The sequence below is a fragment of the Hemiscyllium ocellatum genome, chromosome 30, assembly GCF_020745735.1.
Source record: "Hemiscyllium ocellatum isolate sHemOce1 chromosome 30, sHemOce1.pat.X.cur, whole genome shotgun sequence".
In the NCBI taxonomy this organism is placed as follows: Eukaryota; Metazoa; Chordata; class Chondrichthyes; order Orectolobiformes; family Hemiscylliidae; genus Hemiscyllium; species Hemiscyllium ocellatum.
This window is the reverse complement of record NC_083430.1, coordinates 48,032,467-48,058,987: the sequence shown is the minus strand read 5'-3', so window position 1 is coordinate 48,058,987 and position 26,521 is coordinate 48,032,467. Positions and strand designations below refer to the sequence as shown.

Genomic DNA, 26,521 nt, shown 5'->3' with positions numbered 1-26,521 from the left:
CAATATCCTCAGCGGTCCCACGCACACTGCTCATGTTGATGTCAGTATTAAGAGATCCACGTTGTGCCCCATCTTTTGGTAAGCTGGGTGACTGAAGGTCAGCAAACCTTAAAAAGGAGAAGAGCCAAATATTTAGGAATAATCCTTGGTTAAAAGAAAATGATTGAATCTTCTCACTTCAAATACGTACAACTCAGTCTCCTCCCACAGTTTCAAGAAGGGTTGTGGCTCAAATAATTCTAATCCAGAATTGAACAGGGAGATGGATCCTACAAAAACGTGGCACACCCTAAATATGAGTACCACAATTATGCATTCTAACATAATGTCAATATCATCAAATGGGAATACTACCATCGACAAAGTCCCTTTCCAAGTCACACATCATCCTGACTTGGAAATATTTCAGTGTTCCTTCACAGTTAGTGAGTCATAATGCTGGAACCCCCCCCACCCCCTTCCTTCCAGCACTGTGAGTACATGTAAAACACATGAACTGCAGAGCTTCCAAACAGCTGCTGAACATCACGTTCCCAAGATCAAATGCAATAAACTCTGCTGATTAGCTGATTATCAATATGGAGGAGAAAGTGAGGACTGCAGATGCTGGAGATCAGAGTCAAAAAAGTGTGGTGCTGGAAAAACACAGCAGGTCAGGCAGCATCCGAGGAGCAGGAGAATCAACGTTTCAGGCATAAGCCTGATAAAGAGCCTATGACCAAAATGTTGACATCTACTATACCTTGGATGCTGCCTGACCTGCTATGCTTTTCCTGATTACCAATGTGGAGAAAGTGAGGACTGCAGATGCTGGAGACCAGAGTTGAAAAGTGTGGTGCTGGAAAAACACAGCAGGCCAGGCAGCATCCGAGGAGCAGGAGAGTTCTCAGGCCTGCTGTGTTTTTCCAGCACCACACTTTTCAACTCCGATCTCCAACATCTGCAGTCCTCACTTTCTCCTAGTTGATCTTAACCTACTGCGAATCCACTTGCAAGGATGTCTACCTTGAAGAAGCTCTCCTCCGCCCTCTACAAGGATCTCAGTGAGAGAAGAAGGGCTTAAGCCCGAAACGTTGATTCTCCTGCCTGGCCTGCTGTGTTTTTCCAGTAACACACTTTTCAACTCTGATTATCAATGTGCCCCACACTTAAAGGGATAGGAATGCTGGACATTGAATTGTTTGGGAAAAAGATCTAAAGACCTTGGAGTCAAACACTATGCTCTCAACTTTCACTTCAGAGACCTGAGCACAAAATCTAATTTGGAATTTCACTTCAGTACTCAGTGTACTTCACTGTCAGAGCTACTGTCATCTAGGTGCATCGATGTGGACATGTTGGGTCGAAGGGCCTGTTTCCACACGGTAGGGATTCTAATTCTAATAAAATTCAAATGCCACATCAGCGTGGAAGTAAGATATTCTGCATCAGTATTTGAAGAACGGGAGTTCATTGAATGGTCGGGCCAAAACTATCCTACAACTGTGTGCCCAATTTAGAAGTGGAATCCAAAACTGAGAGTTTAAAGACAACCACAAAGCAACTGACAATGTACTGCGCAGACTGCTCTCAAGGGGTCTCCTTGAAGATAAAGTATGAATGCATGGCCGCTGTGCAGCTGTCAAAAGAAATTTAAATATAGCTCATCTTGCAATAAATATATTGGTCATAAATGCACTTGTTCAACATAGGAGAGAAAAGAAATAGTAAGATATGCTGATGATGTGAGATAAAATGGGATGAAGCTCCTATGGAACATAGCAAGTTGGGCAAGTTGACCATAAGTCCATCAGATGTCAGAGTTGAAGCAGGCCATTCAGCCCATTGAGTCTGCTCCACCATTCAATGTGATCACGGGTGATCTGAATAAACCTCAACTCCACTTTTCTGCCTATTCCCTACAACTGAATAAGTGAATCACTTATTGATTAAAAACCTGTCTATCTCAGCCCTGAATATACTTAACAGCACTCTACAGCCTGTCTGTACCGTAAATTCAATCGAGCTAATAAGAAATATCTGGTCATATATTTCATTGCTCTTTGTAGAATGTGGCCACATTCAGATTGACTGGTATATTTCTTATATTTCACCTGGATTCATTGAAAAGTATTTCACTGCTCCAAAAGCACTTGTGACCTCATGAGGAACATATAAATGCACATTATTTCCTTCCTAGTGTGATAGTTTTCATGTATAAATCACAAATGATTGTGCAACTTTGAACCTCTCTGCCTCACAAGACAGCAGGGATGGAATCATGGAATATGGTTAGCACTGCTGCTTCACAGCGCCAGAGACCCGGGTTCAATTCCCGCCTCAGGCGACTGACTGTGTGGAGTTTGCACGTTCTCCCCGTGTCTGCGTGGGTTTCCTCCGGGTGCTCCGGTTTCCTCCCACAGTCCAAAGATGTGTGGGTCAGGTGAATTGGCCATGCTAAATTGCCTGTAGTGTTAGGTAAGGGGTAAATGTAGGGGTATGGGTGGGTTGCGCTTCGGCGGGTCGGTGTGGACTTGTTGGGCCGAAGGGCCTGTTTCCACACTGTAAGTAATCTAATCTAATTCAAAAAAGGTGGATGGTGGATATATCTTGCTAGGCAGGGGAAGTGATAGTTGTACGGGTGGATGGGAATGTGGAATTCAAAATACAAAAAGATCATCCATGATCTTAGCAAATAATGCCAGAGGCTCAATATGAATGAAGTAATCTGCCTCTGCTCCTATTTTGTATGCGGGAAGCATTTTCACTGATAATTGCACTTTCATCCCTCGGATTTAGGTGTGAATTTGATCGGGATGTACAAGATGAAAGTTTCCGTGCCACTTATTAATCCCCACATAAAATCTTTTTGGTCAGAGTTGACCCATTTCTTCCTGAGCACAGATGTGCTCTTTAAGATCTATCTATAGTTCAGGGCAATTGTCAATCTCAACCAGAGAAGCTCGTAAAAGAGAAAAATAATAGAATCACACTCCCTGAAAGGAGTTAGGCTCTTCAAAAGCCGAAGCCAAACCATTTTTTTGGAGCAGTTGGAGTTTTACTCTGAAGTTGGCTGTTCTATATTTGATCTAAATGTATTTGACCCTGACACTGAATGGTAAATGGTAAGAATAGAAATGTTCCATTCTTCCAGACTGATATCCTTTACCCTGATGAGCATGATATCAATTTGCATTATTTTGCACTCTTTCTTTCCTGGATTCCCTTCGCCCATTGAAATAACTGAGGCAAATACGCCCTCTTCACTCTAGTTAAAATAGATCTCCCGTCAGGGGCCTCCATTGATTTGGCTCCTTTACTGAAATGAATAAATTGCACTGAGTTTGCTTGTTAATTCCTCAAATGGTAAGGGTATAAGGAATAGGAGCAGGAGTAGGCTAATCAGCCCATCAAGGTGATAAAAACAATGACTGCAGATGCTGGAAACCAGATTCTGGATCAGTGGTGCTGGAAGAGCACAGCAGTTCAGGCAGCATCCGAGGAACAGCGAAATCGATGTTTCGGGCAAAAGCCCTTCATCAGGAATCAAGCCTGCTCCATTATTCACTAAGATCATGGTTGCTCTGATTGTAACTTTCACCCCATTTTGCTGCCTCCCCTCATCATCCTCAATTCCTTGAAGATCAAAAATCTGTTGAGCTCAGGCTTGAGTGCATGCAATGACTCAGCATCCACTGCTGCCTATGGAAGAGAATTCTGATGATACTCGGGAAAAGAAATGTCTCCTGGTCTTAACGGAATGGATGGGTAATTTTACACAACATTGATGAGAGTTCAGCCATTGCCGTGCAGAGTAAAGTAACCCTGCTTCCATGTACCAAAACTATTGTAGTCTGTGCAGCCATAACCTTGTTTTGCCTGGGTTTCTGCCTCAGCCCATTGTATTTGCTGTTGCTAAGTCCCTGTGTGTAGTGGGGCCCAGGATGCTAAACCGTGAAAATATAAAGGCTGCAAAGTGACACAAAGAGAGCATTTGCCTGAGATAATGTGGAAAGAGGACCATCAGAAATTCTCTTGATGATGAGATAATTTATTACAAATGTAGTAAATAGCATAAATGGCAACGCACTCAAGTCGGGAGAAAGTGAGGACTGCAAAGGCTGGAGATCACAGTTGTAGAGCGTAGTGCTGGAAAAGCACAGCTGGTCAGGCAGCATCCAAGGAGCAGGAGAGGTTTGGCATAAGCGCTTCATCAGCTGACTAACTCAGAAGGTGATGGAGTATTAAATTGGACCAATAATTTTTTTTGGAATTACGTACAATGCACAGTGTGGGCAGAGGTCGTTTAGCGCATTATGGCCCCTTCTGGTAATATGCTCCATTCAACATTTATTACATTAAAGGCAACAGCTACCAACAGGAAGTGATGCCATATCATGTGACAATGTGGAGCAGGATTTACTGCACAGGTGTTATGCAGGGATCTCCCCACTCTTTACATCATTCAGTAAACAGTTCTGCTTACCAAGATGTGCTCCATGCCCATTTCCAATCATGTTTACAATGTATTTTTAGCTTTCTTTTCCCTTTAAAAGCATCAACGCTGTGTACCTCAAATACTCACTCTGGTACAAGTGGGGACAGGAGCAAGATCAGAGTCTAATAACCTGGCCCAGGGTTGTAGGATTCAGCTTTCGGTATGGGGAAAAGAGTGAGGGCTTACAGCGCATTGAACAGGGACTTGTGACAGGAGAAGCAAGGGTGACCATGACTTCTGTCCCTGGCAAGGAGTTCCACATCCTAACAATTCTTTGGGTGAAAGAGGTTTCTCGTGCATTCCCTGTTGAGTTTATCAGTGAGCATTTTATATTTATGGTCCTTAAATCAATAAACCTGGAAAAAGAAACTTATAATGAGGTGGGATTTGGTGATGATGTAGGGAGCTATCATTTCCTGGAGATGTCCATGTGCCATGAGTTGCTAGTTAAAGTATAAATGATGTAATTTGGTGCAGCCAATAAATTTCCCACATCAAGACTCCACAGACATCAACTGAATGAACCGCCAGACTGTCTTATTTTTGCTGATGTTATTTGTGAAAGGAACTCTGCCAAGGACACAGTCAAAATTCCTGGTTAAATGGAGCCATGAAATAGAGAGAAAATTGTTCTGTCTACTGCATTGTCCAATCTGCTTATTGTGTTCCAGAGCTCTAACCCTGGGCTTCTTTCAGATGATGGTGGTGGAGAGGAGGTCAGACAATTTTATATTTCTCTGAATAACTAGCGAAGCAATGATAGAGACAGAGAAAAAAACTTTAGCCAAGTTTGCAATCACTGGCTTCCAAATAAGTGCCTTTAAATAAGTTAGTGAAAAGCACAAAGAATCTTAAAGCAGCAATTTAATATTAGAATCGTAGAATCCCTACAGTGTGGAAACAGGCCATTTGGCCTAACAAGTCCACTTCGACCCTCCTTTAAGCATTAAGAATGCCTGCAGAACAAGAGAACCTGGCATTATAATGGGCCAAGCACTCTTTTAACTTCTTTTAGCACACTAAGTTAGTGAAACAATGAATGTTACAGATGGGAATCCTACAGGGGTCTCAGTGAAGTTAGTGATGGTGAGATTTCTGGCAGAATTGGGTGAGAGGGCCAACGATGACCATCTTGACATTGGGAGGAAGCTGATGCATTTGCCAAGGAACACGGTGATTTTCTTGAGAGGCAGTAGTGAGTGCCAATTAAAAGGAAATACACTGCAGTTCACCTGATTAATATTCCGCTGATAGAGCAACTACATGAAGTCTGTGTCTGCAAACTTCAGCTCAATTTCATTTGCAAACATTTCTTTGACCAAATACAGTGCATTCAGAGTGATTGCGCTGATGTATCAAATGCTGGTCAAAGGTGATTTGCACCATGCCATTTGTACTTGCAAATTAAACATTGCTACTAACCTCTGCATCACTGAGGTGACAAAGGCATGAAAAGAGGTGAATGTTGGTTGAAAAAGTCCCATCACATGTAGAACTTGCAGGGGTGCTGTAGGACAAGGGAAAACTGCTTCATTCGTATGTGATGATGGTCTGTACTGAACGCAGATGACAGGTTTGTTAGGGGATTGGGTCCAGGTTGGGAGTGGGGTTAGAGCACAGCAGGCATGTCCTGTATTGGTCACTCGGCTGACATGGCACACTCACCAAGCAGGTGAATATGGTGTGACTGGGACCATGGTGAAGCAAATAATATGTGTGCTGAATATCCAGTTCCACAGCTTAGAATTCTCCAGTCCAATCCAGACAAATGTGTCTCACAACGTCCTAACTCACTCTGCTCTGCACAGGAACCAGGTGACATGATAGATGCTGAGGAGTTGGGGGAACAAGAGAAATCATCTGAGGAGCAGGAGGAAGAAGCTCTCCTTGTCCATGATAGAGCTCAGTAGTACCAGGCACTTCTAGTCAGACAAGACCTGATTGACATTCAGTTCCAGTTGGTGAGAACTAGGAGATCATCATGGACTGTAGGATATTTGGTGGTCATGATGCCAGCATTTTGTTTGCATTCCGGAGGTGAACTGCAGTCTCTAACGGTTTTTTTTTGTGTTCACTTTAGGTGGTTGCCAATAAAAGGTCATATTTAGAATGGTCATATTTAGAGTGGACATCAATTGGTTATGGGTCTCCTGTGGAGACACAGGTAGCATTGACCCAGAGAGGCTGTTTAGACAGGAAGCAAGTGAGGGCTGGTAAAGTGTGTGCATGTGTGGTTAAACAGTGACAAGGGTGAGAGAATTGGGCAGTACATAGCAGGGAGTGTCAGACATGCTGGCTATGTGCAGTGAGCAGTGAGTGGCAATGCTGGATTGCCAACGATTTGTCCAGGTGCACACTGGCCTTTTGAAAATGATGTGTAACAAGTGCTGGTCTTTTGGTGAATATCCAGTGAGTGCCAAGTGTATTCAGATAGAGTCAGATGGGAGAGATGCTATAGGGTTGGGCCAAGTAGTAAATAAGGTACTTTTGATACGATGTGGTAAAAAATATTGCTGGGCCTTGTGGTGTGAATCCTTCCAAAAAAACGCACACTTAGCCAAAAGAGCTTAAAAGCCTCTATAGCTTAAATTCTGTGTTACATTTCACTGGAGTTGGCAACGGGTATTTTCACTGGCAACAGTGTTACAATAGCTGCCATTTTATAATCATTGTGCATCACCATGAGCATTGACAATCTAGCCACTGCTATTCCACTCGTTTTATAATATCTCCTGAATGTCTTCACCTTCCAGCTGTCATTTTCTCTCAATCCTGAAATTTCTAATATCAAAATAAAAGGGTTTGACCCTTTAAGCCTTGCCTTGGTATTGTTGACTGACAAAGTATTTATATTCACTGTCAGCCAGTTTCTGAGACTGGCAGCAACTCCGGGAGATTATGCAGATGAAGAAAATCTCAAAGTCACTGTATGTGACTGCACACTCCTCTGCTAGATGCATTGTTGAGGTGCCTTGGAGTGTAATCCTGAAGAAAGCAGTCAATTCATGAAATCTCAACTTTTAAGCTGCTAGTTTCATGTAAAAACATCATTGGATGAGATGTAACAGGGATTACAATAGAACACTGCCTTCAGAATTATAACCAAACATCCTTACTGGCTTTGCAAAGCAATTTATGTATTTGCAAAATATTAAATTTCTCCATTATGATAAACTCCAAATGTTTACGGTAATAATATTTTTAATATTGATGATTTAGCTTTCATATAAAGCCAAACATAATTGTTTATTTCGTTATCTGAATATTCTTCACTTTTAGGCTAAATTAAGTACTTCGGACTTTGTTTTTTTTTCGGTCAGTGAGCGTGTGTTGATTTGATTGGCTGCTTAACCCTATGCACGGATATCGCTACTGTTATGTGCCTGGAGATACCCTTGACTTGACTTAGCATTAAACTGTCATTGGAAAAGTGAAACTCTGCAACCAGAGGGATTGCTCAATCTTTGTGTAGAACTTCCTTTGTCCTTACATTTCTACAAAGTTTCGGCTGAGATTATATGGTCAATACATTTAGAGTGAAGTTGCAACAGATGATCATATTTTTTAAAATGTTGTATATCCTTTAATGAAACATTATTATTAGGAATGCCTCAACCTCTCTCTAAAGCCTGTAGGTGGACTGATTTTTTTTCTCCCGAAATCTTGGCACAATGCAATGAATTTGAGTTGTGCAATTTGGCCATGCAAGGCTTATTTAATTTCTCAGGCTGTGTTACATTCAGTCAGTTGCACTGGTGGGATATCAGTCGTTGCCTTCCAAAACATCATGCTTCAGAGCTTTTATTTAAGTAATTTTGAAAAACAACAGGACAAATTTTAAACAGCTTTAGGGAGTTAAAATTGATGTTATTTTTAAAACAGAAAAGGAAGAGGGTTATGTGTGAATGAACTCAAGAGCAAGATAACAATGTGGATGCTCTGAAAATCTGTCCACTGCAGCATTTTTCATGTTCATTAAAATCCAGAGAGGGCTAAACAGAAAAGGAGGCCTAAGGTCAGAAAGGAAGAAATGGGCAAGAGAAACTAGATTCCATAAAAAAAACCTATTCAGAGATAAAAAAATCTAACAGGACTAGACAGGATAAATGCAAGAAGGATGTTCCCAATAACTGAGGAGCCCAGAATCAGGGGCCACAGTTTGAAGATATGGGTAAGCCATTAAGGACTGAGATAAGGGGAAACTTATTCACCCAAAGAGTGGCGAGCCTGTGACTATGTTACAGCAAGTGGTTAAAGCCAAAACATTGAATGTTTTCAAGAAGGTGTTAGAGGACTTATACACTTAATGGTAAGGTCCTAGGGAGTATTGCTGAACAAAAGACGTTAGAGTGCAGGTTCATAGCTCCTTGAAAGTGGAGTCACAGGTAGATACGATAGCAAAGAAGGCGTTTGGTATGCTTTCCTTTATTGGTCAGAGTATTGAGTACAGGAGTTGGGAGGTCATGTTGTGGCTGTACAGGACATTGGTTAGGCCACTATTGGAATATTGCGTGCAATTCTGGTCTCCTTCCTATTGGAAAGATGTTGTGAAACTCGAAAGGTTCAGAAAAGATTTATAAGGACGTTACCAGGGTTGGAGGATTTGAGCTATAGGGAGAGGCTGAACAGGCTGGGGCTGTTTTCCCTGGAGCGTCGGAGGCTGAGGGGTGGCCTTACAGAGGTTTACAAAATTATGAGGGGCATGGATAGGATAAATAGACAAAGTCTTTTCCCTGGGGTCGGGGAGTCCCGAACTAGAGGGCATAGGTTTAGGATGAAAGGGCAAAGATATAAAAGAGACCTAAGGGGCAACCTTTTCACACAGAGGGCAGTACGTGTATGGAATGAGCTGCCAGAGGAAAAGGTGGAGGCTGGTACAATTGCAACATTTAAAAGGCATTTGGATGGGTATATGAATAGGAAGGGTTTGGAGGGATATGGGCCGGGTGCTGGCAGGTGGGACTAGATTGGGTTGGGATATCTGGTCAGTGTGGATGAGTTGGCCGAAGGGTCTGTTTCCGTGCTGTACATCTCTACGACTATATAATTCTTAGAGCTAAAGGGATCAAAGGGTATGAGAAGAAGGTGAGTTGGATAATAAGCCATGATCATATTAGATGGGAGAGTAGGCCCAAAGGGCCAAATGGCCTGCGCCAATGCTATTTATGCTATTGGCCACCCCTGCAATAGAAGTAAGTTGAACCCAGGCCTCCTAAACCAAAAGTAGGAACAATACCACTGCAGCACAAAGGCCTATCCAGTTGGGACGAATTGGTCGACACTACTTCCAAATGTAAAAGAATAGCAGATGAGGAATTTGATCCATTGACCACTGTTGTATGGTCAGAAAGTACATATCTGCATTTATTTATATAAGTGTCATTTTCATTTTCAAAAGAGTTAAATGGTGAAGCCAACCTGATGATTGGAATTTGGTAAAGGTCACTGAGTTCTGATTATGAAATGTTTTAATTTCTTAGACCTATGAGGCAGGGAGAATGTCAGAGAGAAGTGTTTAAAACCACTGATTCCTGCTGAGACAGTATTTAGCTTCTCAAGATCCACTTTTGTGGAAATGGGTGGAAGCTAATGGTAAAGGGAAGAGTGGGTAGGGAGCTAATAACAGGATGATGGATAATATACCAAATAGGAGAAAGTGAGGACTGCAGATGCTGGAGATCAGAGCTGAAAATGTGTTGCTGAAAAAGCGCAGCAGGTCAGGCAGCATCCAAGGAGCAGGAGAATCGACGTTTCAGGCATGAGCCCTTCTTCAGGAATGAAGAAAGTGTGCCAAGCAGGCTAAGATAAAAGGTAGGGAGGAGGGACTTGGGGGAGGGGCGCTGGAAATGCGATAGGTGGAAGGAGGTCAAGGTGAGGGTGATAGGCCGGAGTGGGGGTGGGGGCGGAGAGGTCAGGAAGAAGATTGCAGGTTAGGAGGGTGGTGCTGAGCTTGAGGGTTAGGACTGAGACAAGGTGGGGGGAGGGGAAATGAGAAAACTGGAGAAATCTGAGTTCATCCCTTGTGATTGGAGGGTTCCTAGGCGGAAGATGAGGAGCTCTTCCTCCAGCCGTCGTGTTGCTATGGTCTGGCGATGGAGGAGTCCAAGGACCTGCATGTCCTTGGTGGAGTGGGAGGGGGAGTTGAAGTGTTGAGCCACGGGGTGGTTGGGTTGATTGGTCTGGGTGTCCCAGAGGTGTTCCCTGAAACATTCCGCAAGTAGGCGGCCTGTCTCCCCAATATAGAGGAGGCCACATCGGGTGCAGCGGATGCAGTAAGTGATGTGTGTGGAGGTGCAGGTGAATTTGTGGCGGACCAAGTAGGCAAGCAAGTTAGTGATGGTAGAGAAGGGAATTTTTCATAGGAAGGTGAAATGGTAAGGAACATATTTGGAATGATGGGACAGGGGTAACATGATGGGGAAAACCACTCAAGTCCACATTTTTTTGCAATCTTCCATCTCATTGCAGGTCAGAACACCACTAAAAGGTAAATCAGGACAAAGGCAAAACAGCAAAATAATTAAAGCAGTAATGCAGAGCAGGAAGAAATACACTGGAGCACAACAGGAAATTGACATCACACAAACATCAGATAGAGCAAGTGGGCAAGGTAAGGAATCACAAAACTCACATCATCTTGGTAGTCTTCTTCCAAATCTGTTTCTAATTCCACAATGTCTACAATGTCGAAAACTGCTTGTTCAGTATTTTTGACAGGTGGCTCAGTTGGTATGACAGATAGATCTGTTTGTATAACTGTTAGGCCAGTCTCTGGGAGAGGTTCTTCATCATTTTCTGGTGTTTCTTCTTCTTCTGGTACCTTATAACAATAAGAAAACGTGGGGAGAAAAAATGATTCCAGCTGCTAAATTAAAGGGCAGAGATCAAACCATGATTATGCCTGTCTGGTTTTAAGATCTGGCTTTTCAATACAATATATATATGTACCCAATATATAAATATATATTTTAATAATATTGCTTTGACCTGTTATGTCACATATATTCATGGCAATCATAAACATCAGTGAGATTAGAGGGTAGCAGCCACATGGAAGTCTGAGGTAAGTTTCCCTCCAAGTCACACACCATTCTGAATGAATCATCATTCCTTCACTGTGACTGAGACAAAATCCTGGAATGCTCCCCGCCCCCGAGCACTGCGAATATAATTCCGAGCTGATCTCACGTCTCAAGGGCAATTTGGGATGTGAAATACGCATAGATACTGTGAAGTGCTGATTGAGGACGGAATAATGACCAGGAAAATTGGAGAATTTCCTGTTCTACAAATGGAGCCACAAAATCTTTAACATTCACTGTTAATATCCAGGATCTTGAGGACTGCAATTCCAACATTACAGGAATTATAATTCTATGTTGTTCGTCTGGTTAGAATCAATACTAAAATATTGAAATGGGGTTGATTCCAGAAACTTCTTTCTCAGTTGGCCCAATATTGCACACCAGTAGGCTATATAAATATTTGGGATCTTGGTTTCATTGTTTTTCCAAGGTCAAATGAAAAATATCAGGACCAGCTTTCTGGAGCTTAAGTAGTCCGTCATTGACTTGTGCTCAAACTGTGTCAATATTGACACCCAGTTACATAATTTCAGATCCATTTTGTGGCAGCATTTAGCCAGATTGAGCTTCTGGAAATTATTGCTGTGTAGAATGAATAACACAGTCTATGTTATTGATAAAACTTAGAAACTGACATTGCTTAATGCAAGAATTAATGATTCTTCACATCTGAAAATGCAGCATCAACCAGACCATTTTGAACTTTACCACAACTCGATAACAAATTTGATGTAAATCCGGGCTTAAGATGTTCCATTGTTACTTTATCAGGCTCCACCAAATTCAATTCTATTGATTGATCAGTCTCCTTGGCCACTTACTGCTCACCTCATAGTTAGCTGTTAATTTCCATGATTGGACTTTGTCAAGCTAATCTACAGCTTTGGAATCACTGATTAACTGAAGGAACCAAATCATCATTTTAAGTGACTATCTTATTGGCTTTATAGCTGGAGCAGTTAATAGAGACTTTATTGTAAAGATTTTCTCAGTTTCCAATGATTTCTATTTGCGCCTTTCCATTCAGAGGTATTGCAAGACTAAAAGAATGAACTGATTGCTGTTCTGTCTGTGATATTTCTACAAAATGGTTTCAGTTGCATTTCTTCTGTGAATATTAAAAGGGCAATTCTTCAGTAAAAGAAGTTGAGCTACTGGAAGTGAAACTCATCATAGTCACAGATGGCTGGAACCTGCTCTCTCGCAGAGAGAGATAGAGAGAGAAAAAGAGAGATAGAGGGAGGGAGAAAGAAAGAAAGAAAGAGAGAGAGAAAAAGAGAGAGAGAGAGAAAGAGAGTGCTTGTACTAGTAATAAGATTAATGAGAAGGTCACCTTGCCTCGGGTGTACATTGAGATTGATAAGGCAAGGACTTCATGTTGACCTCAGCCAGAATGGGAATTGGACATGCACTGTTGGTATCATGCTATCACAAACCAGCCATCCATCCACCTGAGCTAACCAAACCCCCGATGTCTTTGTCCTGGATGACAGCTGGAATTGGGCCAGGTGAGACTCCCTGCTTCTTCCCCCGATCAACTCAATGTTGTGGCCCTATTGCACCCACTTTGAGAAGGAGGCAGGTGGGCTAGGCCAATAGGAATAGAGCAATTGCTCTCAAGACTATTGTCTTGGGTAGAAGCAAAATAGTGCGGATGCGGAAACCCGAAACAAAGTGCTGGAGAAACTCAGCAGGTTTGGCAACAGCTGTGCAGAGAGGAACCAAGTCAATGTTTCGTGTCCTTTATGTCTCTTCTTCTGAACTTTGAAGAAGAGTCAATTCGCACCTTAACAGAATTACGGGCTTACCTACAGCACATGGACGGTTCAAACAGGCAGCTCATCACCACCTTCTCAAGGGCAACCAGGGAGGGAGCAATAAACATTAGCCCAGCCAGTGACACCCACATTGCACATAGAAACATAGAAGATAGGAGCAGAACGAGGTCATTCTCTGCCATTCATCACGGTCATGGCTGATCGACCGACTCATTGGCCTAATCCTACTTTCCCCCCATAACCTTTGATCCCGTCCCCCCCAAAGTACACTATGCAACCACCCCTTTTGGCATCAACTACTTCCGGTGGTAATGAATTCCACAGGCCCATCACTCTTTGGATCTCTGTCCTAAATGGTCTAGCCCGAATCCTCACTAGTGAATTAAAGTAATATGGGATTTCGTTCTTACTCTCTCCCTTTAGTTTTTTTTTCACTTAAGCATTGCCCTTATCAGGCTTTGATTGTTAATGTTTCAGTAGCAACATGGTAGTGGAAATTATAAAGTTTTAGCATCATGTTGTCTTTTTACCGTGTCACTTCACGTACGCACATCACATGGGTGGTGCGGGGAAAAAAATAAGCACTACGCTTGATTCCCCCTTTGAGTGCAGTGGTAGAGAGAAAAATAAATAAACAAGAGATTCAAGAGGTCTCCTCAGCATATGGCCTGGCTTTGATCTGACTGGTCACAGCCCATACACAGTGCATAAGTAAATAAAGGGTGATTTGGTGACAGAAAAGCAGCCTCTGTGCTGTATAGTTCAAATATACTTTACTCAAGTGATTATAACTAAACTAAATCTATCATAAATGAAGAAAAAGGTCATATGGAGGCTTGACACGTTAACTCTTTCTCTCTACACATCATGTGGAGGTGTCAGTGTTGGACTGGGGTGGACAAAGTTTTAAAAAATGACACAACACGAGGTTATAACTGGTGTCCTCTGATTTTTAACTCTCTCTACCCAGATGCCGCCAGTGCTGCAGAGTTGTCCGGCCTATCACCCTCACCTTGACCTCCTTCCACCTATCCCACCTCCATCGCCCCTCCCCCAAGTCCCTCCTCCCTACCTTTTATCTTAGCCTGCTTGGCTACTCTCTCTCATTCCTGATGAAGGGCTTATGCTCGAAACGTCGAATTCCCTATTCCTGAGATGCTGCCTAACCTGCTGTGCTTTAACCAGCAACACATTTTCAACTGCAGAGTTGTTCCAGCATGCGCTGATTTGTGGGATCTTGCTGTGCGCAAACTGTTTACGGTGTTCCTTCTCCAGACTCAAGTGGCCGCAGTTGCTGTGTAACAGCCTTGAAAGCTACTTCTACTGAAATCGGTGAAACTGTCGGATGGATGCGAATGAAATTCGTGTCACAATCATTCCTTTTCAACACTCTCCCCAAACAAAAAAAAATCGACTTGACACTTACTTCAAACTGAATTTCAATTGACTGTTTAGCAGGCAGCAAGGCAGTGAAGGGCTGGTGGAGTTTGAACTCGGGAGAGCTAATGAAATCCAGGCTCTTGGGGTCTTTGGGAGTGACCCAGTTTCCGGAGGGAGGGTACAGTGGATCCAAGAAAGAGCTCTTGGGAATAGCATCATCCCCGGGCACAGTGACAAACAAGTCGTGGTACAGCACGTTCAGTGAGAACGCTGTAGTTACCGCAATTAAAACTCCACACCAGAACGACATTGGTGATGGTTCATCACAGCTCAGAAGCTGGCCATGGTCCTCGTTCACCACCCCACCCAAACACTTTTTTGGTGTTGTGTTGAAAGATGTTCCGATCTGAGCGACAGCCCCTTTCTGGAGAGTCACAGAATTAACATCGTTCTAGAATCCCGGAACAAAAAGCGAAAGAACTTGGTGTGGAACTTCCCGAGATCAGCTGGTTCGGAAGATTCCCCGCTGGGCTCAGCGCCAAACCTGCTACCTTTTCGTCTCACCTTCATCTTCATGAGTGCAAAGGCCTCCCAAATTTCCACCAGTGGCTGGTATATATTTCCAATTTGCTGCAGAAACAATAATCTCGTGGGGAGTCAGTCCTTTGAAAATGGACACAACGCATTTAGGAGTTTACCCTCCTCTTGAAGTATCTCAAAGATCAATTTAAGATCAAATAACATGATTTATACAAGGATTTTCACCTTCTCTGCGGCTGTAACATTGTACTGTATTCTTTGCTCTGTTGTCTTACCTTATGCATTTTGAATGGTATGATCTGCTTGTACTGCACACAACAAAACTTTTCACTGTACCTTTTTTAAAAGTCATTTGTGGGACTGGGGCATTACTGACTGGCCAGCATTGATAGCCCATCCCTATTTGCCCTGAAGAAAGTGGTGGTGAGCTGCCTTCGCGAATCTCTGCAGTCCACTTGTTGTTAGTTGGCCCACAATGCCGAGAGGGAGGTAATTCCAGGAGCTTGACCCAACCACTGTGAAGGGATGGCAGTTTATTTCCAAGTCAGGGTAGTGACTGGCTTGGAGGGGAACTTGCAGATGGTGGTGTTCCCAAGTACCTGCTGCCCTCGTCCTTCTAGATGGAAGTGCTCGTGGGTATGGAAGGTTCTGTCTAAGCATCTTTGGTGAATTTCTGCAGTGCGTCTTGTAGATATTACACCCTGCTGCTATTGAGTGCCAGTGGTGGAGGGATTGGATGTTTGTGGTGCCAATCAAGCGAGTTGCTTTGTCATGGATGGTGTCAAGCTTCTTGAGTGTTATTCGAGCTGCACCCATCCCCATTCAGAGTACATCTGACAATAATAAATCAAATCAAATTATTTCACGCTCTTTAGACTCACAATTGGAAATCAGGCAATTAACACAAGCAAGCTGAATCAATGACTACAGAATTTTGAATTTCTGTTGGGGCTCTTGTGCCACAGTGGTAGTGTCCCAACCTCTGAACCAGGAAACAGGGTGGCACAGTGGCTCAGTGGTTAGCACTGCTGCCTCACCGTGCCAGGAACCTGGGTTTGATTCCAGCCTCGGGCGAATATCTGTGTGGAGTTTGCGCATTCTCCCCGTGTCTGCATGGGTTCCCTCCGGGTGTTCCGGTTTCCTCCCACAATCCAAAGATGTGCAGGTTAGGTGGATTGACCATGCTAAAAATTGCCCATAGTTTTAGATGCATTAGTCAGGGGAAATGTAGAATAATATGGCAATGGGTCTGGGTGGGATACTCTTCAGAGAGTCAGTGTGGACTTGCTGGGTTGAAGAGCCTGTTTTCACACTGTAGGAATTCTACATTCTAGGAAACCTGGGTTCAAATCCCACCTGCTCCAGAGGTGTTTAATAACATCTCTGAACTGATTGGTTTGGAAAATATCTGTTGAGTTTCTGTTTGACCTTACAGTTTGGGATCATTTTGTTTAAGATAAATGCAATGAATTCCATTGTCGTTGTGGTGCTATTCAAATGGTGTGTTTTGGGAGGAAAAGGAGATGTAGACTATTTTCTAAATGTAGAAAGGCTTCAGAAATCTGAAGCACAAAGAGACTTAGGAGTCTTAGCTCAGTGTTCTTTTAAGGTTTACATTTAGTTGGCACTTAGGAAGGTAAATGTAATGTTAGCATTCATTTCAAGAGGGCTGATAGGTAAGAGCTGAGCTGTACTGCTGAGGCTGTATAAGGCTCTGGTCAGACTGTATTAAGAATATTGTGAGCAGATTTGGGTCCCATATCTAAGAAAACATGTGATAGTATTGGAAGGAGTCCAGAGGAGGTTTACAAGAATAACCCTGGGGATGAAGGGCTTGTCACATGAGGAATGGTTGAGGGTTGAAGCTTTGTTCTCGATGGAGTTTAGAAGGGTAAGGGTGATCTGCCTGAAGCGTACAGAATACTGAGAGGCCTGGATAGTGTGGACATGAAGAAGATGCTTCCACCAGTAGGAGAGATTAGGACCTGAGGGCACCTGAAGGGTTGACTCTGAGATGATGAGGAATTTCTTCAGCAAGAGATTGGTGACTGTACTGAACTAATTGCCACAGAGTTGTGTGGAGACCAAGTCATTGAGTGTAATTAAGACAGAGACAGATAGGTTCTTGACTGGAAAAGGGATGAAGGGTTACAAGGAGAAGGCAGGAGAATGGGTTTGAGAAACATGTAAGCCACGACCAAATGGCAGAGTAGATTTGATGGGCCGAATGGCCGAATTCTGCTCCTACATCTTATGCTTTTATGGAATTAAATGAGGAATGCAATTTTGGCCAGAGATGAGAAAGATAAAGTTAAGAAGTTGCTGGTGGGTGTGGTGCACAGGCCCCTAACATACCTATGCATTAAGATAAAGTATAGAGGGAGCAATAACAGGTTTAATAGAAAGATATGGCGGTAATCATGGGGCACTTTTATTTGCCTAAATTGGGAAAATCAGATGAGCGAAGGAGTCTAGTTAAATTCTTAGAATGTTTTTCAAACAGTTTCTTAGAACAGCAACCAGAGAGCAGATTACAGTACAATTAGGCATACTATCGTGCAACAAGGTAGGAATATTGCTGTCATAGTGAAGATGGCCCTAAGCAGCAACAGCCATAATGTGATTGAATTTTGTATTCAGTTTGACAGAGAAAAGAGTGGTTCCAAGACTAATATTTTAAATTTAAATAAGAGAATTATGAGGGCATGAAAATATAGCTAGTTAAAATGAACTGGCAAGTTAGTTAGGGTTTAGGCCAAAAGATGTATGGCAGCAGATACTTCAGGGGATACTTTGGAATACACATGATTGATACATTGTAATGAAAAAGAAAATGAGTTCAAGAGGGAGGACCCATCATCGGTGGTTTAGTAAAAAGGTTATGGCTAGTATCAAACCTACAGGAAAAGCATGTGCTATGGACTAGACCAAACCCCCTCAAAATATATGAAGAAGATATCTTGACCCTAACGTTTCCTTACATGTAAGACCTTATGTGCCAAATACTTGACTGTAAGCAAAACCTACTTTATTTTTACACTGCAGTCGAAGTACAGACAAAATAAAAAGAAAAGAATTAGTTTAACGGTTAACTGCTAAAATTCTTTATAAATTCATTCCAAACTTCAGATGAAACCATTCAATCCCAGGAATCAAAGTATTTCCTCTTTGTCAATGGTATGGGAAACTCGCCAATAACCTTTGTTTCCACATCCTGTGGGGCCATTTGCAAAGTCTTCAAGTAAAAAGTGAGGTCTGCAGATGCTGGAGATCAGAGCTGAAAATGTGTTGCTGGTTAAAGCACAGCAGGTTAGGCAGCATCCAAGGAGCCGGAAATTTGATGTTTCGGGCCAGAGGCCTTCAGCAGGAGGGCTCTGGCCCGAAACGTCGAATTTCCTGTTCCTTGGATGCTGCCTAACCTGCTGTGCTTTAACCAGCAACACATTTTCAGCTCAGGGCCATTTGCAAAGTCAAGCCTGCCTCCCAAAGTCAATAGAAAAATTCCCATAGATGTTCCAAATGTTACTTCCATGTTTGACTAAAAGTCACCAGATCATTGATGAACACCACACAATTAGGTAATCCCAAAATTATGAGTTCATCTTTAAAGTGTGATTGGTATATTTTTTCATACCAAATGGTATGACTTTAAACTGCACCGTACATTCGGTATCACAAAAGCAGAAATTTCCTTCATTCTTTGGATAAAGGTACCTGTCAGTATCCTCTGGGTAAGTCCAACTCAGAAACATAAGTCCTTTGCCCCAGTTTCTCAATACTGTTTTCCAAATGTAGAATAGGATATGAATCAGATCTTGTAACTGCATTGACTTTGTGATAGTTGACACATAATCATTGGGTACCATTCGGTTTTGACATCATTATCATGGGTGAGCTCTATTTGATGCAAATCACATTGATTATATAGTCTTTGAGCATTCATCCAATCTTTTCTTGAAGCTGCGCCAACTTTGCAGGAGTTAGTCCATAAGGATGTTACTTATTTGGAACAGCATTTCCTGGATCTACATCATGTGTAATTAGATTAGTTCTTCCCAGTTTATTCCCACGTTATTTCCCCATGTGATTGTGTTATGAATCAGATCAAACCTCTCCAAAATATATTAAGAAGATAGTCCAGATCCTAACATTTTCTTATTTTAAAAGTAAGTGTAAAGTGTTGTGTGATAGATGCAATTCAATTGGTCAAACTACCAGGCATGAAACAACACACTTTATGCATACACAATAAGTAGAGTCATAGAGATGTACATCATGGAAACAGACTCTTCGGTCCAACCTGTCCATGCCGACCAGATATCCCAACCCAATCTAGTCCCACTTGCCAACATCCCGCCCAGACCCCTCCAAAATCTTCCTGTTCATATACCCATCCAAATGCATCCTAACTGTTGTAATTGTACCAGCCTCCACCACTTCCTCTGGCAGCTCATTCCATACACGTACCACCCTCTACGTGAAAAGGTTGTCCCTTAGGTCTCTTTTCTATCTCTCCCCTCTCACCCTAAACCTATGCCCTCTAGTTCTGGACTCCCCGATCCCAGGGAAAAGACTTTGTCTATTTATCCTATCCATGCCCCTCATAATTTTGTAAACCTCAATCAGGTCACCCCTCAGCTCCGATGCTCCAGGGAAAACAGCCCCAGCCTGTTCAGCCTCTCCCTATAGCTCAAATCCTCCAACCCTGGCAACATCCTTGCGAATCTTTTCTGAACCCTTTCAAGTTTCACAACATCTTTCCGATAGGAAGGAGACCAGAATTGCACGTAATATTCCAACAGTGGCCTAACCAATGTCATGTACAGCTGCAACATGACCTCCCAACTCCTGTACTCAGTACTCTGACCAATAAAGGAAAGCATACCAAATGCCTTCTTCACTATCCTATCTACCTGCGACTCCACTTTCAAGGAGCTATGAACCTGCACTCCAAGGTGTCTTTGTTCAGCAACACTCCCAAGGACCTTACCATTAAGTGTATAAGTCCTGCTAAGATTTGCTTTCCCAAAATGCAGCACCTCACCTTTATCTGAATTAAACTCCATCTGCCACTTCTCAGCCCATTGGCCCATCTGGTCCAGATCCTGTTGTAATCTGAGGTAACCCTCTTCGCTGTCCACTACACCTCCAATTTTGGTGTCATCTGCAAATTTACTAACTGTACCTCTTATGCTCACATCCAAATCTTTTATGTAAATGACAAAAAGTAGAGGACCCAGTACCGATCCTTGTGACACTCCACTGGTCACAGGCCTCCAGTCTGAAAAACAACCCTCCACCACCATCCTCTGTCTTCTACCTTTGAGCCAGTTCTGTATCCAAATGGCTAATTCTTCCTTTATTCTATGAGATTAACCTTGCTAATCAGTCTCCCATGGGGAACCTTGTCGTGTGCCTTACTGAAGTCCATATAGATCACATCTACTGCTCTGCCCTCATCAATCTTCTTTGTTACTTCTTCAAAAAACTCAATTAAGTTTGTGAGACATGATTTCCCATTCACAAAGCCATGTTGACTATCCCTAATCAGTCCTTGCCTTTCCAAATACATGTACATCCTGTCCCTCAGGATTCCCTCCAACAACTTGCCCACCACCGAGGTCAGGCTCACTGGTCTATAATTCCCTGGCTTGTCTTTACTGCTCTTCTTAAACAGTGGCACCATGTTATCCACCCTCCAGTCTTCTGACACCTTACCTGTGACTATCGATGATACAAATATCTCAGCAAGAGGCCCAGCAATCACTTCTTTAGATTCCCACAGAGTCCTTGGGTACACCTGATCAGGTCCTGGGGATTTATCCACCTTTAACCATTTCAAGACATCCAGCACTTCCTCCTCTGTAATCTGGACATTTTGCAAGATGTCACCATCTATTTCCCTGCAGTCTATATCTTCCATATCCTTTTCCACAGCAAATACTGATGCAAAATATAAAATACAGACTAAAAAATTGCCCTAACTGTAACTCTATCAAAATGCCTAACAAAACAATAGATATATAAACTACTAATTAACTGTTCTAATATAGTAACAGCCTATAAACACACCCTTGACAAAGGCAAATTCAGTAAAATAGATTGTCACACATGCAATTCTAACAGCAGGAAGAGATTCCCAGCTTTTAGCTCGAGCAGAGAGAGGAATGAGAGCTTCCACATGCAGCTGCAGGACCCCAGCAAATGCAGAAAGCTAAAGCTAAATATTTTTGTTTTGTGAAAGCTTGCCCCCACCCATTCAGGCTGCTTCTGTTGTTACAACTTTTAAAAAAGGCTTTATAACATGTTTACTTCTTTTGCTTTGGAGCAAAAATGCTCATCATCTCTGACTCAACCTTTTTTCAACAAAAGAACCAGGACAAAATACACATCTTAAAGGCATAGTATCGTCATGTATGTAATTGCACAATATAGATGACAGGTCAGAACATTGGGTAGAATATAAACGTAGTAACAAATTATTAATGGAGGAATTGATGACCAAAGAAAGCTAGCTAGATATATAAAACAGATGGTAAGAGTTTCTGTAGATATTTAAAAATTAAAAAGAGTTGAAGTGAACGTTGGCCTAAGAAAGTGAACCTGGAAATTAATAAGAGAAAACAAGTACCTGTTAGATAAATTGAGTAGGTATTTCTATTGTTCTTTGCTCTAGAAGATACCATGATCATCTTAGAAATAGCTGTAATTCCGGAAATAGAACAAAGAGAGGTATTATGTTGTGAAGAGGATATAAGAAGGCTATAATGGGATAAAGATAGATTGTATATGATAGGAAAAAAAATCAGACAAATAGGGTATAATATGGGGAAAAATGAGAATGCTTTTTATGGTAGAAAGAATCAACTAGATACATATTATTAAAATTACAAGAGATTGCAAAGCTTTTGGTGCTGGGTGTGCTAACGTGTGAATTGTAAAAGCAAAGTATGCAGATACAGCAAGTAGCTGAAAATGTGTTGCTGGTTAAAGCGCAGCAGGTCAGGCAGCATCCAAGGAACAGGAAATTCGACGTTTCGGGTGTAAGCTCTTCATCAGGAACGTCGAATTTCCTGTTCCTTGGATGCTGCCTGACCTGCTGCGCTTTAACCAGCAACACATTTTCAGCTCTGATCTCCAGCATCTGCAGACCTCACTTTTTCCTCGAAGATACAGCAAGTAATCAGGAAGGCAAATAGAATGTTATTATGATGTGGAGATGCCGGTGTTGGACTGTGGTGGACAAAGTTAAAAATCACACAGCACCAGGTTATAGTCCAACAGGTTTATTTCACAGGTATGCTCCACAACCATCTGATGAAGGAGCAGCGCTCCGAAAGCAAGTGCTTCCAAATAAACCTATTGGACTATAACCTAATGTTGTGTGATTTTTAAGAATGTTATTATTTATTGTGAGAGGAGTTGAATACAAAAGCACAGAGGTTATATTTCCATTATACACTGTATTAGGGAGATTGCATCTGGCGTACTGTGTATAATGTCAGTTACCTTATTTAAGGAAGGATGAAAATACATTGGAAGAGTTCAGGGACTTTTAACCACAGCAGTACTTGGAATAGCCTATTTGTCTTATGAGGGAAAGAAGGACAGTCTGTCCATTTGTGTTCACTGGTGTTGAGAGAAGTAAGAGGTAAATTGTTTGAAACACACAAAATCCTGAGCAGCTTTGACAGAGTGGATATGAAAAGGATGTTTCTTTTTGCAGGAGAAGCTAAAATCTGGAGTCACTGTTTATAAGGAAGGAGTTGACCATTTCAGAGCAAGATGAAGAGAAAACTTTTCTCACAGAGGGTGATGAGTCTTTTTAAACCCTTTCTCAAAACAATGAAAGCAGAGTCCTTGAATATTTTAAAGGCAGGGAGATCCTAAATAAAGTCATAGGAGCTGAAAGTCTTTCTGGAGGAGATGGGAATGTGAACAGATCGGTCATGACTTAATTGACTGGGAGAACAGGCCAGGGCCTAGTGACCAACCTGAACCATTGGGATGTTTTTATTATGTGTTTTTAACATGAAAATGAGCAGACTGGATAACTGGTGTAGAGTCACAGAGTCATAGAGATGTACAGCATGGAAACAGACCCTTCAGTCTAACTCTTCCATACCGACCAGACAGCCCAACCCAATCTAGTCCCACCTACCTGCACCCAGCCCATATCCCTCTAAACCCTTCCTATTCATATACCCATCCAGATGCCTTTTAAATGTTGCAATTGTACCAGCCTCCACCACTTCCTCTGGCAGCTTATCCCACACATGCACTACCCTCTGCAGGAAAAAGTTGCCCCTCCTCACCCAGGTCTCTTTTATATCTTTCCCCTCTCACTCTACACCTATGCCCTCTAGTTCTGGACTCTCCCACTCCAGATAGACTTTGTTTATTATCCTATCCATGCCCCTTATGATTTTATTAACCTCTATAAGGTCACCTCTCAGCCTCCGATGCTCCAGGGAAAACAGCCCCAGCCTATTTAGCCCCTCCCTATACCCTGGCAGCATCCTTGTAAATCTTTTCTGAATCCTTTCAAGTTTTACAACATCCTCCTGATAGGAAGGAGATCGGAATTGCGCGCAATATTCTAAATTTTTGGATTGAGTCTAACTGACCTTCCATCATTAATACAACTTGATGAACTTCTGCCCAATTCTCATCCGCCTGTATATGTGATAGTCTCTTCATTTTTTTTGAAAAGAGAGTAACATTGTGGGATACTCTGAGAGGGAGCTGGAGTTGAACTTGCTCACTAGGGGTCAGCAATCACTGCAACAGGAATCCACATAGTCCGCTGGAAACCAACAACAAACATTTCCAATGACAATTTACAGGCTCCTCGTTTTGTCTTGACAGAGAACAAAGATCGCAGGGCGAGTCGCCTTTGTTTTATTAGATTAGGAACCGTAGCCAGCCGCGTGAAAACAAATGTCCCCTCCACCAAAACAAAAGCCAAGCGGAGAAACCAAATGAAAGAAAGATTGATGAAGGCGGCGGCTGGGAAACAATGCAATTAGGGGCGAAGGGATGAAAATGCAAATAAAATGTCAAACGTAAAATAGAAGCGGATTCAAAATGTGGGGCTGGGAAATGAGACAAACTGGATGTGGCAACTTAAATGGTTTGGGTGTGAGTTGGACAGTGACTATCTGAGTGACTGGGAGGGAGAATGAAATAGAGGAGCTGCTGAGGGGGAATATAAAATCAGACACCCCTCCTCCCCCCGATGGAAAGAATTGATGATAATATTACTCCCACCACACCCAGAGCCACGTGGTTTGATCTTTTGGCTGCAGAACCTGTGTTCTGTGTTTGAACAAGCGGGTTCCCAGTTAAGAGGAGCAGGGGAAGGATATTATGCACAGCCCAGCGGCTGCAGACTGAATCTCTTGTCTTCATTCTGTTAGAGGAAGGGCTATGGACCCGCTCAATTTCAGCAACACCCGTGTTTAGATTTCCAGCATCACAGATCCGCTGTCGGAGAGAGAGAGAGGGGAAGAGAGAGAGAGAGAGAGAGAATGGACAGTAACATCTGAAGGTGTGGCAGACCGTAAGAGGCGAAGTCTCAACATCAGGACTATGAGAAGGAAATGAGAAGCGGACTAGAAAGGGACCCCTCCTGGTCTGCCTAGGGTCCTCCCCAGAATCTCTGACCTTGCCGTTGTGTGAATGGTGCACGGAGTATGCTGACCAGCAGCAGGAGGTGCTTGGTGTGAGTCAGTTTCAACTCAGCCTCGGCTCCTCCGGTGTTAAACCCGTTCCAGGTTAATCTTTCCTGCTGCCACTGCCTTCCAGCTCGGTACCATGGGGAGATGCAATGGGCGCTGCACGTTAATCGTACTCTGCAGTTTACAGCTGGTAAGTTGGGTTGCAAAAAAGGGATCTGTTTTTGTGCAGTGATTGTGTGGTTTTGGGAATAAACGCGGGCTGTTGTTGTCTGCTATTGTCCCCCGGGGGAGAGTACAGTTAAACCCGTGGACATGAGATTCAAGCTGTGTCCACTTTGCTGTGTATTTGTGCTGAGGTTCAGAAACTCTTCTCCAAAAGGACCTGGATTATTTTCCAGTCTGTGAAAATCTCTTTTTATAATCAATAATAGCGGTGAGAATAATTTAATCTGGTCAATGTGCCTATTTTTTCAAAAAATGTGTGGTACTCCAGTTCTGAACGAAGCCATTCCGTCTGTTAATTTCAAAGTGACAGGGACATGGCATTGTCGGATAATAGTTTTACACACTTACACACTTTACAATACGGTTCAGTGCTGCACAGGATAACGAGCTGCTTTATTTTTTTAATCCATGTTACTCTGGTTACCTTACAGCAGTTGCCTTGTCTGGGTCTGCCGCGGGACTTGTCAGATTATTGAAGGCTTTTATGAAGTGTTTCCGTGACGAGGGGGTTAAGTCTGTGCTGTTAAGCGGGTGGCATGATTACAGTCTGGCACTGCCATTCATACTTCCGATCAACTGTGAATTTTGTGCGTTTTGTGATGTTTGAAATGTGCAAGTACAGGAACCAATCCCTTGTCTCAAGACTGACCAGATTGGGGTAGGTGAGAGAGATGCAATCAATTATTCCTGTTGATGCGAAAATGTTGAGACGGGTGGACATACAGCCCGGAATGGTTACAGGTTGTCAGACTGCCCTTTTAAAATTCTGAATGTCTCCCTAATTAAAATTGGGAGGCAAATGTTTCATCAAGAAAACTCCACTGTGTACAAAATGTGCTCTCTGTCTTCTCTCATTCACACACACACACAGTACTAATCACCAATTATAACAAATTAACAATGATTTAATCTTAACTAATAGGACAAGGGTATTACTGCATGTCGTCTTTATAATAATGAACCATTAGATCTTATTGGATTCACCAAGACATCTAGACCATGGCAAATCATTCAGGTACTGTCAAAAACTTTGGTCTCTGAATCAGTGTCCCCATGACAAGGCTGGTTCAACCTGGATAAGGGAGATCTCCATAATACTCTGCATTGAGATTAGTGGTTTGGAAGAATGCTAGATTCAATTCCCATTCTCTAGGGATGCTGATGAAGATACCTGTATTCATACAAGCAAGTCGCGTGTCTGGCCAGTTCCACGATTGTATAGAAACAGCTCAGCATTTAAAGCTGAAAACTAAAGTCAAACCCTTACCAGGCCTTTGACCTAACCACTGTGATGTATGGCGTGGACCCAGGGGTTTACTATAGGCACCATTCAAAGCTCTGCAATTCTACCAAATG

At 42.6% G+C, this 26,521-nt stretch overlaps 2 protein-coding genes across 3 annotated transcripts in view; one reads left to right on the top strand and one right to left on the bottom strand.

Annotated features, from left to right (window-relative positions):
* The window catches only part of LOC132829825 (uncharacterized), a 42,201-nt gene extending 26,911 nt beyond the window's left edge, over nt 1-15,290 (bottom strand). Inside the window, exons 1-3 of the mRNA XM_060847190.1 lie at nt 15,285-15,290; nt 14,767-15,171; nt 11,109-11,297 (exon numbers count right to left, since the gene is read on the bottom strand). Of these exons, the coding sequence (XP_060703173.1) occupies nt 11,109-11,297; nt 14,767-15,171; nt 15,285-15,290 (600 nt within the window). The remainder of the gene's footprint in view (nt 1-11,108; nt 11,298-14,766; nt 15,172-15,284) is intronic.
* A 9,318-nt stretch (nt 15,291-24,608) lies between these two features.
* nkain1 (sodium/potassium transporting ATPase interacting 1) overlaps nt 24,609-26,521 on the top strand; it is a 573,165-nt gene continuing 571,252 nt past the window's right edge. For both annotated transcript variants that reach the window (XM_060847488.1, XM_060847489.1), the window contains exon 1: nt 24,609-25,130. In XM_060847488.1, coding sequence (XP_060703471.1) covers nt 25,077-25,130 — 54 coding nt within the window. In that variant the 5' untranslated portion in view covers nt 24,609-25,076. The remainder of the gene's footprint in view (nt 25,131-26,521) is intronic.